Consider the following 15,363-nt stretch of genomic DNA (forward strand, 5'->3'; position numbering starts at 1 on the left):
AATATGGAAAGAAGTGTGTTTATCCGAGGCTATTTCTGGGCTGGAACGAAGCTAAGATTTATAAGAATCGACTGTTGAGTTATAACTTACGAGGCTTCTTTTTTGTTGTACCGACTTAAAAACTGTTGCAGGTTCTTAAAACAAGAGACTGCACCAACGGGGACGAGCGGAATCCATTTGGTGAGGTAACCGTAAGACTGCGGAGGCGATGAAATCCGATTTCTAAACCTTATAGTTTTCAGGAACATATTCAAGAACCAGATGAGAAGTGCAGGATCTCAGGCTTAATCATTCTGTTCTCTCTCTGTGTGATTTATTTGTTTATGACAACTAGATTCATTCTTTCCATGTGATGCTTTCAGTAGATTGTTTTAACTAATGTCAGCCAATGAAGGATGCTTTTAAAGATGAGTTTCTGATTCTTGTAAAGTTGAATGGAATATTAGACAATTCATCTCAGAATACTAGTCTATGAGAGAGGGAATTCATTTGGTATATGGGATGCCATACAAATAATACTCCCTTCGTCCCAGATAATTTGGGACACTTTGACCCAGCAAGGGTTTTAAGAAATCTAATAAAAAGTGAGTTGAAAAAGTTGGTGGGATGTGGGTCCTACTTTTAGGGGGTGTTCGGTTGACAAGATTGTATCCGGGATTAAATTTGTAGTGTGTTTGGTTCATGAGATTCAACCCCATGACTCAATCCTAGATGGATAATCATGGGATAATTAGTCATAGCTAATCCTCTATGACTAAAATAATCTCACAACTCAATTATCTTTGTATTATTTTATCTTGCAAACCGAACACCACCTTAAAGTATTAGTTTTATAATAAAATGTGAGTAGGGATGAGTTAGTGGAATATGTGGTCCACTACAAAAAATGATAAAAGTGAAGTGAGACCAATTATATGGGACGACCTGAAATAGAATACTGGATCGAATTATCTGGGACGAAGGGAGTACCTGTTTATATTTTACTTCTTTCGTTCCAAGTTAATTGATTTGTATTCAATTTCGGAATATCCGAAACTAAATGAGCAATTTTATGATGTCTTTAGGAAAAAATCTTATTTTTAATCATAGGTATCCAATTTATTGTCTTTTTTATTTTATTATTATATTTACTTAATTCATAGACATCACTTATCACTACAAAATAAATGTCTTAATTAGATTGGAACGAATGGAGTAGATTTTTGTTGAAGAGAGAGACATAGAAGGAAGAGGTATTTCCACTCGCATCAATCTAACCATTTTTACATCACTCAAGGATCGTTACTTGGTGATGCTTATTAAAGCAAGATTCATATCATTCTACATTTGTTCAAGCTTCAAATAAATCAAAATGTAATTTGTGTTGTAATGCTCTGTGACGTATTTCCAGCAGTTAAATTGAGGTGGATTCAGTCACCATTCTTGTGATACAAATTCTTTATAATCTTTAGCCTTTGTGAAACCAATTCGTTGTGGCCAGGTGTTCGATAAAATGCCAGAAGAATAAGTGCCCAGCAGGTGTTTGAGGAATTGCCACTAAGTTAAAGAACAGAGAGGAGGAACATGAATGTTTGGGGATTGATATGAGCTCACTCCTCCCCAGGTTAGATCTTCGTAATATCCTATGAACCTAAAACCACAAATGATTTCTGCGCCACAAATTTAATACTAGTATTCATAGAATGATATTGCAACATAAATACTATCTTGCCTGACTGTGGTTCTGTTTAGTGTTTGGTTTCATGTTAAATGAGATTAGTTTTATGATGTTTTGGAAATGTAGCATTAGAAAGAACACTATGCTAACACTCTTCGAGGAAAGGATGAAGTATGGTACTTCTACTCAATAATAAGAACATATTAATATAACACACCATATTAACATTCAATTACAGAACGATTAAACAAATCGTAACAAGTTTCATAACACTCATAATCTTAGAAAACCTCTTCAGTAAAGTCCCTTTGATAAAGCTTTAACACACTTAACACATTTACATACTCTGACACATTTGAATTTGAATCATGAGGAAGGTACATCACAGTCGTAATAGTCCCCTTCATCATCAAAACTCCTGAAAAGGGGCTAAAAACAAGGTCTACATGTGAATTTAAAGCACATGCCTTTGAAAAAAAAAATGCTCCGATAATGTCATATATAAGTAAACTGTAAAAGGATTTAAATATACCTCATCGGAATAATAACTTCAATTTCAAGACGACTTAGCAATGCAGATAACTTGAAGTGTGTTGTTTCCCATATCATCTTGTTCCTTTCTTATCACTTCAACCGACTCCAATAAAGATTCCTTCGTTTTACCCTTAACCTCAATCAGTTGAAGCGTTGGAATTTCTCCAATATCAATTGGAATCTCGTTGAGTAACCAACAAGAATGAAGTAGCAGGCGTTTGAGCATGGGGAAATGGCCACTTTCAGTTATCCAGTTCTTAAACCTTGAACCTTGAACCAGAAGAACTTCCAACACTGGAAATGTTCCTTCAGTTGTTTCCCATGTTCCACCACTGCAAGTACAACGTTTCAGTTTTAGCACTTGAAGGTTTGGCAATGAACCAACAACAATCATGTCGTTCCAAGGAAGTTTCAGAGCCCTCAAAGTCAACTTTTTGAGCATCTCTGGAAATGCAAAACTGTAGTTCTTGGGCCGAGGTTTCACAAAAAGACCAGCATATACTTCCAAATTCTCAAGTCGATGCAGATGTACCAGATCATTCAGGCAACCTGCATCTCGACCATGAGAGCAATCAACCTTCAGTTTTTTTAGGTTTGGGATCCTTTTCAGGATCTCCTCACTACAAGAAGCACTCTCAATATATGAAACTGTGTGCAGATTTTCTAGTGGACAAGTTGTTTCTTTGGGATCATCAAAGTAAATCCACCCATGACAGTGAACATGTCTTAGCTGTTGCATGCACCATGGCACCAAAGTCCCACCAGCTACTACAACTACCAACTTAGATCTCTTTACTTCACGGATGATTAAGGTTTGCAGATTCTTAAGCTTTGATAAGATACTAGGGATATGATTACTATATCTAACGGCAAGGTATCTCAAATGAAATAGCTCGAACAATGGAGATGGCAATGACTCCACATCAGCCGCTTCAGCATCCAACACCCTCAACAATCTAACACCTTCGACAAAGTCCAGTTTTACTATATGATACGTGGAGCATTTGATGGAATGGATAGTTGATCCACCATAGCTTGAAAATAAACTTAGATAAGAAGTACTAACCCGACGCTCATTTTTTATGCTTTCCATAAATTTCTCCTTTTCAATATGCTTATCCATCAAATTCAGAAAAAACTTACTTTCTTGAGCTTTTCTTATGCACAGCTCCCTTACCAGATCATGGAGGCTGCAACTTTTAATTCTCCCATCGGATTTCCTCTTTGTTACTAGTACAAGGTTTCTCTTCACAAGTTCCTCTAAACACTCTTCAGCCGCCTCTTCAAAGCTCTTGGCGTTGATTGGAAATTTGACAAAGCCCTCAGCTATCCATAATCTTATGAGTTTCGTGGTATGTATCTCATGATCTTCAGGAAATGAACCCATGTACAAGAAACATGGCCTCAATAACTGAGGTATATCCACATAGCTCAAAGATAGTATCTCTTCAATATACTCTTGCTCTGCTGTTTTTGCAGACTTCACCATTTCCGCAATCTCCATCCACGAAGCTGGATTCTTAGTGACTGTAGCTAAGAGTCCTGCAATTACCACAATAGCGAGGGGCAACCCTTTGCAGCTTCTTGCGATATTCTTCCCAATATATTCCAAATTGGATGGGCAATCTTGATTTGCAAACACCTTCTCCTTAAGTAGATTCCAACTCTGATCTTCAGTCAGGAATCCCAACTCATAAGGCTTGATTGAAGGACCAGGATAAGAAGCCACATCATACAATCTTGTAGTTAGCATGATACGGCTTCCGTTTACATTATCAGGAAACACATTCCTAACGATATCCCATGCCTCACTCCTCCAGATATCATCCATCACGACTAAATACTTTCTGCCCATTAAAAGTTGGTACACTTTTTTATCAGCGTCTTCTTCCTTTCCACCTTTGTTGTTGTGTTCTTCAGAAGGACTAAATACCTTTGTTGTTGTGTTCCTTTCCAAGGACTCCAGAAGGTCTGAAAGAATTCTCTCTGCACTATAATCCTGTGATATAGTAACCCAAACACGAATGGGGAAATTCTCCGCAATTAATTTATCGTCATAAACATTTCTGGCAAGAGTAGTTTTGCCGATGCCCCCCATGCCACATACTGGTATGACCTGGAGCTTGGATGGATTTCCACAGAGCCGGTCCTTTATGTTCCTCGCGTGATCTTCCAAACCAATTATGAAATTGTTTTGGATGGGTGGAGCAGTTGATGAATAACTGAGAGTAGAAGAATCTGAAGAACTTTGAGAAGAAGAATCAGCACCATGTTGAACTTCTATGCTGCTGGAACTAACCTTTATGTTCTTTACTTTTGCAGAAATCAAAGCAATCTCCTCCATAACTTTTTCCAGCTGGAGCTCATGTTTTGCGCTTCGATGGCATTCAGACGCATCAGCATCATCTTGAGGGAAGCCAACTATATCATCAACTGGTGCAAGTGTAGATGATGAGTTGGATGCATTGCTATCATTCATCATGGCCATCACCTCCTCCATGATTGAATCAATTTCATTTCTTGTCTTGTTCAAGTGGTGTATAAACTGGAGTTTAGGTTTGAACATGGAACACTCTGCTGGTAAAAATCTCCACTTTTCTCTAAAATGGCAGTGAATTTGCTCCCACTCGTAAAACTGATAGATATCTCTCACTTCGTTTGTTATCTTTGTGATTCGACCTTTCATACTGTTTTCGTCTGGGAATTCTTCCATTAACTCAATCACATTTTCCAGCTTCAAATAAGTCTCTTGGACCACTTTTTTCAGGCTGAGTTTGTGTTTTCGATTTGGATGGAATACAAACTCATCATCGCGAGGCAAAAAAACTTTTTCCAGCACTAGATATTCTAGAATATCTTCTGCTGCATTTGCGAGTTCCCTCATTGGCCCGTCCCAACTCTTGGATTCGTCTGGAAATACTTCGAGAAAGTCTCGAGTGGGAGTAACATACTGGAGCAGAGATGTGATTTGTTGCTTTTCTTCGACAGAGATGGAGAACAGATTAGAATTCAGGAATCGGTGTATGGTGTTTTCAAGTGAGACAAGAGCAGCAAAAGCCATCTCTGGATATGCTGTGGAGCACAAATTTTCTTGATCTATAATTCAAATATGGCGTCTAATAAAACTCTTCCAGACAGGTTTTATCATTATTGCAATATTAGTGACTAACTAAAGTAGTAAGTATATTGTTTGGCAGCAATCGAATGGGCCCATTAGTTTGGTGACAGGCCACATCTCTGTCAACTTTGGGCATTTTGAATTGAAGATAGCATATGTGAGGGCCATATGAAACTCCCTAAGAAATTGTCTAAAATTTCATTACTCCAAGATTTTTACTATTACTATACTATTTTTACAATATTTCAAGGTACCACAACCAGTTGAAATTGAATCAAGAATCAGTGGGTATGAACATCGAGATAAATTCAAATTAGATAAAGAGAATGTGCAAATGCTTCTGTGCTTGAGAAATCATCTATTAGGAAAATGACAAATAAGCTAGATGTAAGCAAAAGATTTATCTAAGCATGTAGTATAATGTTATTCACATCAATGAGTAATTGTATATACTATTTAGTGTTTGGTTTCATGTACAATGAGATTACTTTAATGATGTTTTGGAAATGTCAACATTCATTCATTTTCATACAAATACTAGCATTAGAAAGCACACTAGGAAAGGATGTAGTAGTATGGTACTTCCACACAATAATAAGAACATATTCATATAACACACCATATAACATTCAAGTACAGAACGATTAAACAAATTTGAAACAAGTTCCATAACATACATAATTTTAGAAAACCTCATCAGTAAAGTCTCTTTGATAAAGCTTTAACACACACTTGACACATTTCCATCCTCTAACCCATTTGAATTTGAACCATGAGGAAGGTACATCATCGTCGTCATAGTCATCTTCATCATCAAAACTCCTGAAAAGGGGCTAAAAAACAAGGTCTACTTGTGAATTTAAAGCACGTGCCTTAGAAAAACAGATGCTCAGATAATGTCATATATAAGTAAACTGTAAAAGGGATCCAAAAATACCTCATCGGAATAATAACTTCAATGTCAAGACAACTTAGCAGCAATGCAGACAACCTGAAGGATGTTGTTTCCCATATCATCTTGTTCCTTTCTAATCACTTCTGCCGACTTCAATAAAGACTTCTTCACATCACCCTTAACCTCAATCAGTTGAAGAGTTGGAATTTCTCCAATATCAGTTGGAATCTCGTTAAGATCCCGACAAGAATGAAGTAGCAGGCGTCTGAGCCTTGGGAAATGGCCACTTTCAGTTATCCAGTTCTCAAACTGTGAACGTTGAACTAGAAGAACTTCCAACACTGGAAATGTTCCTTCAGTTGTTTCCCATGTGCCACCAATGCAAGTGCAACCTTTCAGTTTGAGCACTTGAAGATTTGGCAATGAACCAACAACAATCATGTTGTTCTGAGTAAGCTTCAAATCCCCCAAAATCAACCTTTTGAGCGTCTCAGGGAAAGCAAGATTGAAGCTGAGTCTAAACAAACTACCAGCATATATTTCCAAATTCTCAAGTCGATGCAGATGTACAAGGTCATCCAGGTTACCTGGATGTCCATCATAACCATCATTACCATAAACCTTCAGTTTTTTTATGTTTGGGATCTTTTTCAGTATATGCTCACGACAACACACACTGAGAAGATACGAAACCGTGTGCAGATTTTCTAGTGAACATGTTGTTTCGTTCAGATAATCAAAGAGAACCCCCCTATGATAAACATGTCTTAATTCTTGCATGCACCACGGTACCAACATGCCACCAGCTACTAATACTCCGATATCAGATCTCTTTTCTGCACGAATGATTAAGGTTTGTAGGTTTTTAAGTTTTGATAAGATTCCATGGATACTACGATAATATCTAACAGCAAGGTATCTCAGATGAAATAGCTCAAATAATTGAGATGGCAATGACTCCACATCAGCAGCTTCAGCATCCAACACACTCATCAAGTTAACACCTTCTACAAAGTCCAGTTTTACTATATGATACTTGAAGCATTTAATGGAATGGATAGTCGATCCACCATAGCTTGAAAAGAAACTTAGATTAGAAGTACTTACCCGGCGCTGATTTTTTATGCTATCCATAAAATTCTCCTTTTCAGTATCCTCATCCATCAAATTCAGAAAAAACTTACTTTCCTGAGCTTTTCTTATGCACAGCTCCCGTATCAGATCATGGAGGCTGCAACTTTTGATTCTCCCGTCAGATTTCCTCTTTGTTACGAAAACGAGGTTTCTCTTCACAAGTTCCTCCAGACACTCTTCAGCCACCTCTTCAAAGCTCTTGGTGTTGATTGGAAATTTGAGAAAGCCCTCAGCTATCCATAATCTAATGAGTTTCGTGGTATATATCTCATGATCTTCAGGAAATGAAGCCATGTACAAGAAACATGGCCTCAATAACTGAGGTAATTCCACATAGCTCAAAGATAGTATCTTTTTAATATGATTTTTCTCATCAGTTGTTGCAGACTTCAACGTCCCGGCAACCTCCAGCCACGAAGATGGATTCTCAGTGACCGTGGATAAAAGTCCTGCAATCACCACGATAGCGAGGGGCAACCCTTTGCAGCTTCTTGCGATATCCTTCCCAATATTTTCCAAATCGGAAGGACATTCTTGATTTGGAAACACCTTCTCCTTAAGTAAGCTCCAACTCTGAACTTCATCCAGTAAACCCAACTCGTAAGGCTTGATTGAAGGACCAGGATAAGAAGCCACGTCATACAACCTTGTAGTTAGCATGATACGGCTTCCGTCACCATTATCAGGAAACACATTCCTAACAATATCCCATGCCTCACTTCTCCAGATGTCATCCATCACGACTAAATATTTCCTGCCTATTAAAATTTTGTACACCTTTATGTCAGCGCTTTCTTCCTTTCCACTTTGGTCGTTGTATTCCTTAAGGGACTCCAGAAGGTCTGAATGAATTCTCTTCGGACTGTAATCCTGTGATACTGTAATCCAAATACGAATGTCGAACATCTCCTTAATTAGTTGATCGTCATACACATTTCTGGCGAGAGTAGTTTTGCCAATGCCCCCCATACCACATACCGGTATGACCTGAAGCTTGGATGGATTTCCACAGAGCCGCTCCTTGATGTTCATCACGTGATCGTCAAAACCAACCAGGGAGTTTTTGTAGATGGGTGGAGCAGCTGATGAAGAACTGACTGTCAAAGAATCTGAATAACTTTGAGAAGAAGAATCAGCACCAAGTTGAACTTCTTTGCTGCTGGAACTAACCTTTATGTTCTTCACTTCTACAGAAATCGAAGCAATCTCCTCCATAACTTTTTCCAGCTGGAGCTCATGTTTTGCACTTCGATAGCATTTAGACGCATCAGCATCATCTTGAGGGAAGCCAACTATATCATCAACAGGTGCAAGTGTAGTAGATAAAGCGGCTTCAATTTCATTGCGATCATTCTCGCTGGCCATCACTTCCTCCATGATCGAATCAATTTTATTGTGAACATTCTCGATGGCCATCACTTCCTCCATGATCGAATTAATATCATTTCTTGTCTTGTTCAAGTGGTGTATAAACTGGATTTTAGGCTTGAGCTTGGCCAACTCTGATGGTAACAATCTCCACTTTTCTCTAAAACGACGATGAGTTTTCTCAAACTTGTAAAATTTGTAGGTTTCTCTCAGTTCACTTGCTATCTCTGTGATTCGGCCTTTCAAACTGTTAGCTTTAGCATCATCTAGGAATTCTTCCACGATCTCGGACACTGTCCCCAGCTTCGAAAAAGTCTCTTTGACAACTTTTTTCAGGTCGAGTCCGTGGTTTCCACTTGGATGAGATTCAGATTCCTCTTCACAAGGCAAAAAAACCTTCTCCAACACAAGATATTCTATAGTATCTTCTGCTTCGTTTGCAAGTTCCCTCATTTGCTCCTCCCAACTCTTGGATTCATTCGGAAATTCTTCGAGAAAGTCCCGGATGGGAGTAACATACTCAAGCAGAGATGTAATTTGCTGTTTTTCTTCGACAGAGATGGAAAATAGATTACCATTTAGGAATCGTCGTATAGTGTTTTCAAGGGAGACAAGAGCAGCATAAGCCATCTCTGGCTATGCTGATGAACAATTTTTTTCTTTTGTTTCAACCTTTTTTTGGAATATCACAGATGAAGAAAGATGGTGCTTAGCTATGAAGAATATGATCAATAGCTAAGAAAGAAATAAAGAAAAAATAACATCTTTGTGTTAAAGTGGTATTCTTTCTATTAATCTAAACCAAATAAAGCTGGTGGGAAAACTGATTTGAGTATTAAATATGCTATCAACCATGAATAAAAAAGAAATCCAGCAAAAGTGGAGAATCCACTATATGAATTATGAGGCACAACACAACAAAGGTGAAAGAGCATAGTAGTTAACAACATGCAATAATATTGTGGTAGTATAATTATCCATAATTCTTAATTAATCATTTATAAATTTTATAGCTCCATGGCACTATCAGTGACTCACCATATAAGCGGCCGACAAAACTAAAGCAATGATCACTAATAGTAATTAATATTACTATATGTTAGCCATGAGTCATGTGTCATTTAAATTGTTATTTTTCATCATTAGTACTTCTAAAGTTGAATTTAAATTACTAGTATAAATTAAAATAATTTCCATTATCTTATACTAATAATTAAAATTGAAAATAATGCTCTCCCATTTCTTAAAAATAGAGACTTGGGACAATATGAATTTTAATGCAAAATTAGTAAAAGAGAGAAAAAGAAAAAAAATTTGATTAAAATAGTTAGTTAGAAATGAGGCTCACTTTCTAAAAAAGGAAAAACTCACTAAAAATAAAAAGTGTTTAATTTTGAGTGACAAATCATAATAAAAAATAGAGACTATTATTTGATAACCTAGAGTAGAGCCTAGGGGTGTAACAAAATTAAATAGGAGTATAATATTATAATTTATACCAATTTCAAAAAATATAAAAATAACAAAAAATAAAAATTTATGATTTAAAATGATAATTTTTGTAGATATTAATAACATTTCAGAGATCAAGTTAGCATTTAAGGAAAAATCGCAAAGGAAAATGAGAGGGAAAGACCGTTTTCGGAAACCGCCAGCTCACCTCAGCCACGTCAGCAAGTTAGTTACCATCAGTTAGGAATTGAATTAGCAGAAAAATATATAGCTTAGCTTCCATTAATTGTAATTATCTTTTATCTATTCTTTGTAAATTGAGATTAAGAGATGAGTGCGAGTTGTAAAGTCAGATGATTGCTGTAGCCTGTAGAATTGAGATTCCGTTGTTGATGTTTTTTACTTTATCAAATATTCAACTGTTCAGTTAATCAAAGGCAGAAAGTTGAAGAATGAGGTATTTCCGCTGGCATCAATTTATATGATTCAAAGATCGTTATTTGGTGATGGTTCTTTAAGCAAGTTCATGATTCTTCAGCTTTTTCTTTCAAGCTTCAAATAAATCCAAATGTTAATTGTGTTGAAATGCTCCATTATATATTTCCTACAGTTGAATATTGTGATAATTTTTGTTGTTACCTTCAGCCTCTGGGAATCGAATTCGAGAAAGTGCCAGAAATATATGTCAAGGCTCCAAATGCCCAGCAGATGTTCGAGGAATTGACACTGAGTTAACTCCTGCCAGGTTAGATGCTCTTAATATCCCGTAGCCTAATTCCAAAAATTATTTTTGCCACATAACAACATTCATTCTTCTATGCTAACATTCTTCTAGGAAAGGAAGTAGTATAGTGCTTCCACACAATAATAAGAACATATTAATATAACACACCTATTAACATTCAATTACAGAACGATTAAACAAATTGAAACAAGTTCCATAACACACATGATCTTAGAAAACCTCTTCAGTAGTCTTTGATAAAGCTTTAACACACACTTGGCACATTTCCATCCTCTGACCCATTTGAATTTCAACCATCATCGTCGCCAGAGTCCTCCTCATGATCATCATCATAGTCGCCTTCATTACCATAACTCTTGAAAAGGGGATAAAAACAAGGTCTACTTGTGAATTTAAAGCACCTGTCTTACAAAAAAAGATGCTCAGATAATGTCATAGTACATAAGTAAACTGTAAAAGGGATCCAGAAATACCTCATCGGAATAATAATAACTTTGCTGTGTAGACGACGTAGCAATGCAGACAACTTGAAGGGTGTTGTTTCCCATTTCTTCTTGTTCCTCTCTTATCACTTCTGCCGACTTCAACAAAGACTCCTTCACATTACCCTTAACCTCAATCAGTTGAAGAGTTGGAATTTCTCCAATATCAGTTGGAATCTCGTTAAGATCCCGACAAGAATGAAGTAGCAGGCATCTGAGCCTTGGGAAATGGCCACTTTCAGTTATCCAGTTCTCAAACCGTGAACGTTCAACTAGAAGAACTTCCAACACTGGAAATGTTCCCTCAGTTGTTTCCCATGTGCCACCATTGCAAGTGCAACCTTTCAGTTTAAGCACTTGAAGCTTTGGCAATGAACCAACAACAATCATGTCATTCCAAGGAAGTTTCAAATCCCTCAAAGTCAACCTTGTGAGCTTCTCAGGAAAAGCAAGATTGTAGCTCAATCCAACTGAACCATCAGAATATACTTCCAAATTTTCAAGTTGATGCAGATGTACCAGGCCATTCAGGCAATCTTGATCTCCACCATAAAAATCATCACAACTAATCTTCAGTTTTTTGAGGTTCGGGATCTTTTTCAGGAACTGCTCACTACAACACACACTGACAACATACGAAACCGTCTGCAAATTTTCTAGTGAGCATGTTTCTCCGGGATCATCAAATTGAATCACCCCACTGAAGTAAACATGTCTTAGTTCTTGCATGCACCACGGCACCATCATATCGTTAGATATTACAAATCCGTCCGTAGATCTCTTTACTGCACGAATGATTAAGGTCTGCAGGTTTTTAAGTTTTGATAAGATACTAGAGATATTTCGATGATATCTAATAGCAAGGTATCTCAAATGAAATAGATCAAATAATTGAGATGGCAATGACTCCACATCAGCAGGTTCAGCATCCAACACCCTCACCAATCTAACACCTTCGACAAAGTCCAGTTTTACTAAATTATACTTGGAGCATTTGATGGAATGGATAGTTGATCCACCATAGCTTGAAAATAAACTTAGATAAGACATACTTACCCGACGCTCATTTTTTATGCTTTCCATAAATTTCTCCTTTTCAATATCCTCATCCACCAAATTCAGAAAAAACTTACTTTCCTGAGCTTTTCTTATGCACAGCTCCCTAATCAGATCATGGAGGCCGCAACTTTTGATTCTCCCATCAGATTTCCTCTTTGCGACAAAGACAAGGTTTCTCTTCACAAGTTCCTCTAAACACTCTTCGGCCACCTCTTCAAAGGTCTTGGTGTTGATTGGAAATTTGAGAAAGCCCTCAGCTATCCATAATCCTATGAGTTTCGAGGCATATATCTCTTGATCTTCAGGAAATGAACCCATGTACAAGAAACATGGCCTCAATAACTGAGGTAATTCCACATAGCTCAAGGATAGTATCTCTTCAATGTGCTCTTGCTCTGCTGTTTTTGCAGACTTCAACGTCCCTGCAATCTCCAGCCACGAAGCTGGATTCTTAGTGACCGTGGATAAAATTCCTGCAATCACCGCGATAGCGAGGGGCAACCCTTTGCAGCTTCTTGCGATATCCTTCCCAATATTTTCCAAATCGGAAGGACATTCTTGATTTGCAAACACCTTCTCCTTAAGTAAGCTCCAACTCTGAACTTCATTCAGTAAACCCAACTCATAAGGCGTGATTGAAGGACCAGGATAAGAAGCCACATCATACAACCTTGTGGTTAGCATGATACGGCTTCCGTCACCATTATCAGGAAACACATTCCTAACAATATCCCATGCCTCACTTCTCCAGATGTCATCCATCACGACTAAATATTTCCTGCCTATTAAAATTTGGTACACCTTTATGTCAGCACTTTCTTCTTTTCCACTTTGGTTGTTGTATTCCTCCAGGGACTCGAGAAGGCCTGAAAGAATTCTTTGTGCACTGTAATCCTGTGATACTGTAATCCAAACACGAATGTCAAACTTCTCCTTAATTAGTTGATCGTCATAAGCATTTCTGGCGAGAGTAGTTTTTCCGATGCCCCCCATACCACATACTGGTATGACCTGGAGCTTGGATTGTTCTCCACAGAGCAGGTCCTTGATGTTCATGACATGATCTTCAAAACCAACCAGGGAATTTTTGTGGATGGGTGGAGCAGTTGATGAAGAACTTAGAGAAGAAGAATCAGCTCCTCGTTGAACTTCTTTGCTGCTGGAACAAACCTTTATGTTCTTCACTTCTGCAGAAATCAAAGCAATCTCGTCCATAACTTTTTCCAGCTGGAGCTCATGCTTTGCACTTCTATGGCATTCAGACGCATCAGCATCGTCTTGAGGGAAGCCAACTATATCATCAACTGGTGCAAGTGCAGGAGATGAAGTGGCTCGGTTGCTATCATTCACGATGGCCACCACCTTCTCCATAATCGAATCAATGTCATTTCTTGTCTTGTTCAAGTGGTGTATAAACTGGATTTTAGACTTGAACTTGGTACACACTGCTGGGAAAAATCTCCATTTCTCTCTAAAACGACGATAAGTTTTCTCCCAATCGTAAAACTTGTAGATATCTATGAATTCAGTTCTCATCTTCATGATTCGGCCATTCAAACCGTCAGCTCTAGCATCATCTGGGTATTCTTCCTCAAACATTACCAATGTTTCTACCTTCGGAATAGTCTCCTCGACTACTTCTGTCAGGTGGAGTCTGTGGTTTCCACTTGGATGGGATTCGGACTCCTCTTCACAAGGCAAATAAACCTTTTCCAACACAAGATAATCTAGAATATCTTCTGCTGCATTTGCCAGCTCCCTCATTTGCTCGTCCCAACTCGTCGATTCGTCTGGAAATACTTCGAGAAAGTCTCGAATGGGAGTGACATACTCGCGCAGAGATGTTATTTGTTGCTCTTCTTCAACAGAGATGGAGAACAGATCAGAATTCAGGAATCGGTGTATGGTGTTTTCAAGAGAGACAAGAGCAGCATAAGCCATCTCTGGCTATGCTGATCAACAATTTTTTTCTTTTGTTTCAACCTTTTATTTGGAATATCAGATGATGAAAGATTGTGCTCAGCTATGAAGAAGATGATCAACAGCTAAGAAAGATATAAAGAAAAAATAACATCTTTGTGTAAAAGTGGTATTCTTTCTATTAATCTAAACCAAAAAAAGCTGGTGGAAAAACTGATTTGAGTATTGAATAGGTTTTACAACATAATCAACCATGAATAAAAAATAAATCCAACAAAGTGGACAATCCACTACATGAAATGTGAGGCACACCACAACAAAGGCGAAAGAGCACAGTAGTTACCAAATACCAACATACAATAATATTAGTATAATTTATCGTTTCATTATCCATAATTCAAAATTATATTAATATATTTTATAGCTTTATGGCACTATCAGTGACTCACCATATAAGCGGCCGACAAAACTAAAGCAATGATCACTAATAATTAATATTATATGTTAGCCATGAATCATGATTGTCATTTTAAATTGTTAGTTTTCATCATTAGTACTTTTAAAAGTTGAATTCAAATTACTAGTATAACTTAATATATTTTCCATTGTCTTATACTAATAATTGAAATTGAAAATAATGCTCTCACCATTCCTTAAAAATAGAGACTTGGAACAATACGAATTTTAATGCAAATTAATAAAATAGAAGAAAAAAAAGAAATTGATTAAAATAATTAGCAAAAAGTAAAATTCGCTTTATAAAAGAGAAAACATATCAAAAAAAAAAAGAGTTTAATTTTAGCGACTGATCAAAATAAAAAACAGTGACTATTATTTGAGAACCTTGGGGTGTAACAAAATCAAATATGGTACTGTAATTTATATTTCAATTTCAAAAATATGAAAATAACAAAAAAAGAAAATTTATGGTTTAAAATGATATAAGTTTTTCTATATATTAATAACATTTCAGAGATCGCATTAGGAAAATAAGTGGGA

The 15,363-nt window shown here is 37.1% G+C and overlaps 3 protein-coding genes and 1 long non-coding RNA gene across 5 annotated transcripts; 1 reads left to right on the top strand and 3 right to left on the bottom strand.

The window, feature by feature from the left end:
• Positions 1 to 1,843: 1,843 nt before the first annotated feature.
• On the bottom strand, positions 1,844 to 5,470 carry LOC125214634 (putative late blight resistance protein homolog R1A-3). Its single transcript, XM_089068176.1, has 2 exons — positions 2,190 to 5,470; positions 1,844 to 2,086 (listed from the first exon to the last, which is right to left on the bottom strand). The coding sequence occupies exon 1, from the start codon at positions 5,250 to 5,252 to the stop codon at positions 2,214 to 2,216; it is 3,039 nt and encodes a 1,012-aa protein (XP_088924302.1). The 5' UTR covers positions 5,253 to 5,470; the 3' UTR covers positions 1,844 to 2,086; positions 2,190 to 2,213.
• Positions 5,471 to 5,891: 421 nt separating this feature from the next.
• LOC125212938 (putative late blight resistance protein homolog R1A-3) lies at positions 5,892 to 9,593 on the bottom strand. Its single transcript, XM_048113249.2, has 2 exons — positions 6,247 to 9,593; positions 5,892 to 6,142 (listed from the first exon to the last, which is right to left on the bottom strand). The coding sequence occupies exon 1, from the start codon at positions 9,334 to 9,336 to the stop codon at positions 6,271 to 6,273; it is 3,066 nt and encodes a 1,021-aa protein (XP_047969206.2). The 5' UTR covers positions 9,337 to 9,593; the 3' UTR covers positions 5,892 to 6,142; positions 6,247 to 6,270.
• Positions 9,594 to 10,312: 719 nt separating this feature from the next.
• LOC125212940 (uncharacterized) lies at positions 10,313 to 13,300 on the top strand. Its single transcript, XR_007174801.2, has 3 exons — positions 10,313 to 10,615; positions 10,804 to 10,903; positions 12,544 to 13,300. It is a non-coding gene; the product is annotated as an uncharacterized LOC125212940 (long non-coding RNA).
• LOC125212939 (putative late blight resistance protein homolog R1A-3) lies at positions 10,985 to 14,655 on the bottom strand. 2 transcript variants are annotated; one of them, XM_089068177.1, is made up of 3 exons: positions 12,442 to 14,655; positions 11,377 to 12,189; positions 10,985 to 11,304 (listed from the first exon to the last, which is right to left on the bottom strand). In XM_089068177.1, exons 1-3 carry the CDS (start codon positions 14,383 to 14,385, stop codon positions 11,296 to 11,298), a joined length of 2,766 nt encoding a protein of 921 aa, XP_088924303.1. In that variant the 5' UTR covers positions 14,386 to 14,655; the 3' UTR covers positions 10,985 to 11,295. The 2 variants fall into 2 exon arrangements, with proteins under 2 accessions (XP_088924303.1, XP_047969208.1); XM_048113251.2 differs by having other exon boundaries at positions 11,377 to 14,653.
• Positions 14,656 to 15,363: the final 708 nt, after the last annotated feature.

The sequence above is a fragment of the Salvia hispanica genome, chromosome 3, assembly GCF_029641045.1.
Source record: "Salvia hispanica isolate PSC_SH4W2 chromosome 3, Shi_PSC_v1, whole genome shotgun sequence".
NCBI lineage: Eukaryota > Viridiplantae > Streptophyta > Magnoliopsida > Lamiales > Lamiaceae > Salvia > Salvia hispanica.

Coding starts and splice junctions, on each gene's coding strand:
- LOC125214634 (XM_089068176.1), bottom strand. CDS start 5,252: ATGGCTTTTGCTGCTCTTGTCTCACTTGAAAACACCATACACCGATTC.
- LOC125212938 (XM_048113249.2), bottom strand. CDS start 9,336: ATGGCTTATGCTGCTCTTGTCTCCCTTGAAAACACTATACGACGATTC.
- LOC125212939 (XM_048113251.2), bottom strand. CDS start 14,385: ATGGCTTATGCTGCTCTTGTCTCTCTTGAAAACACCATACACCGATTC.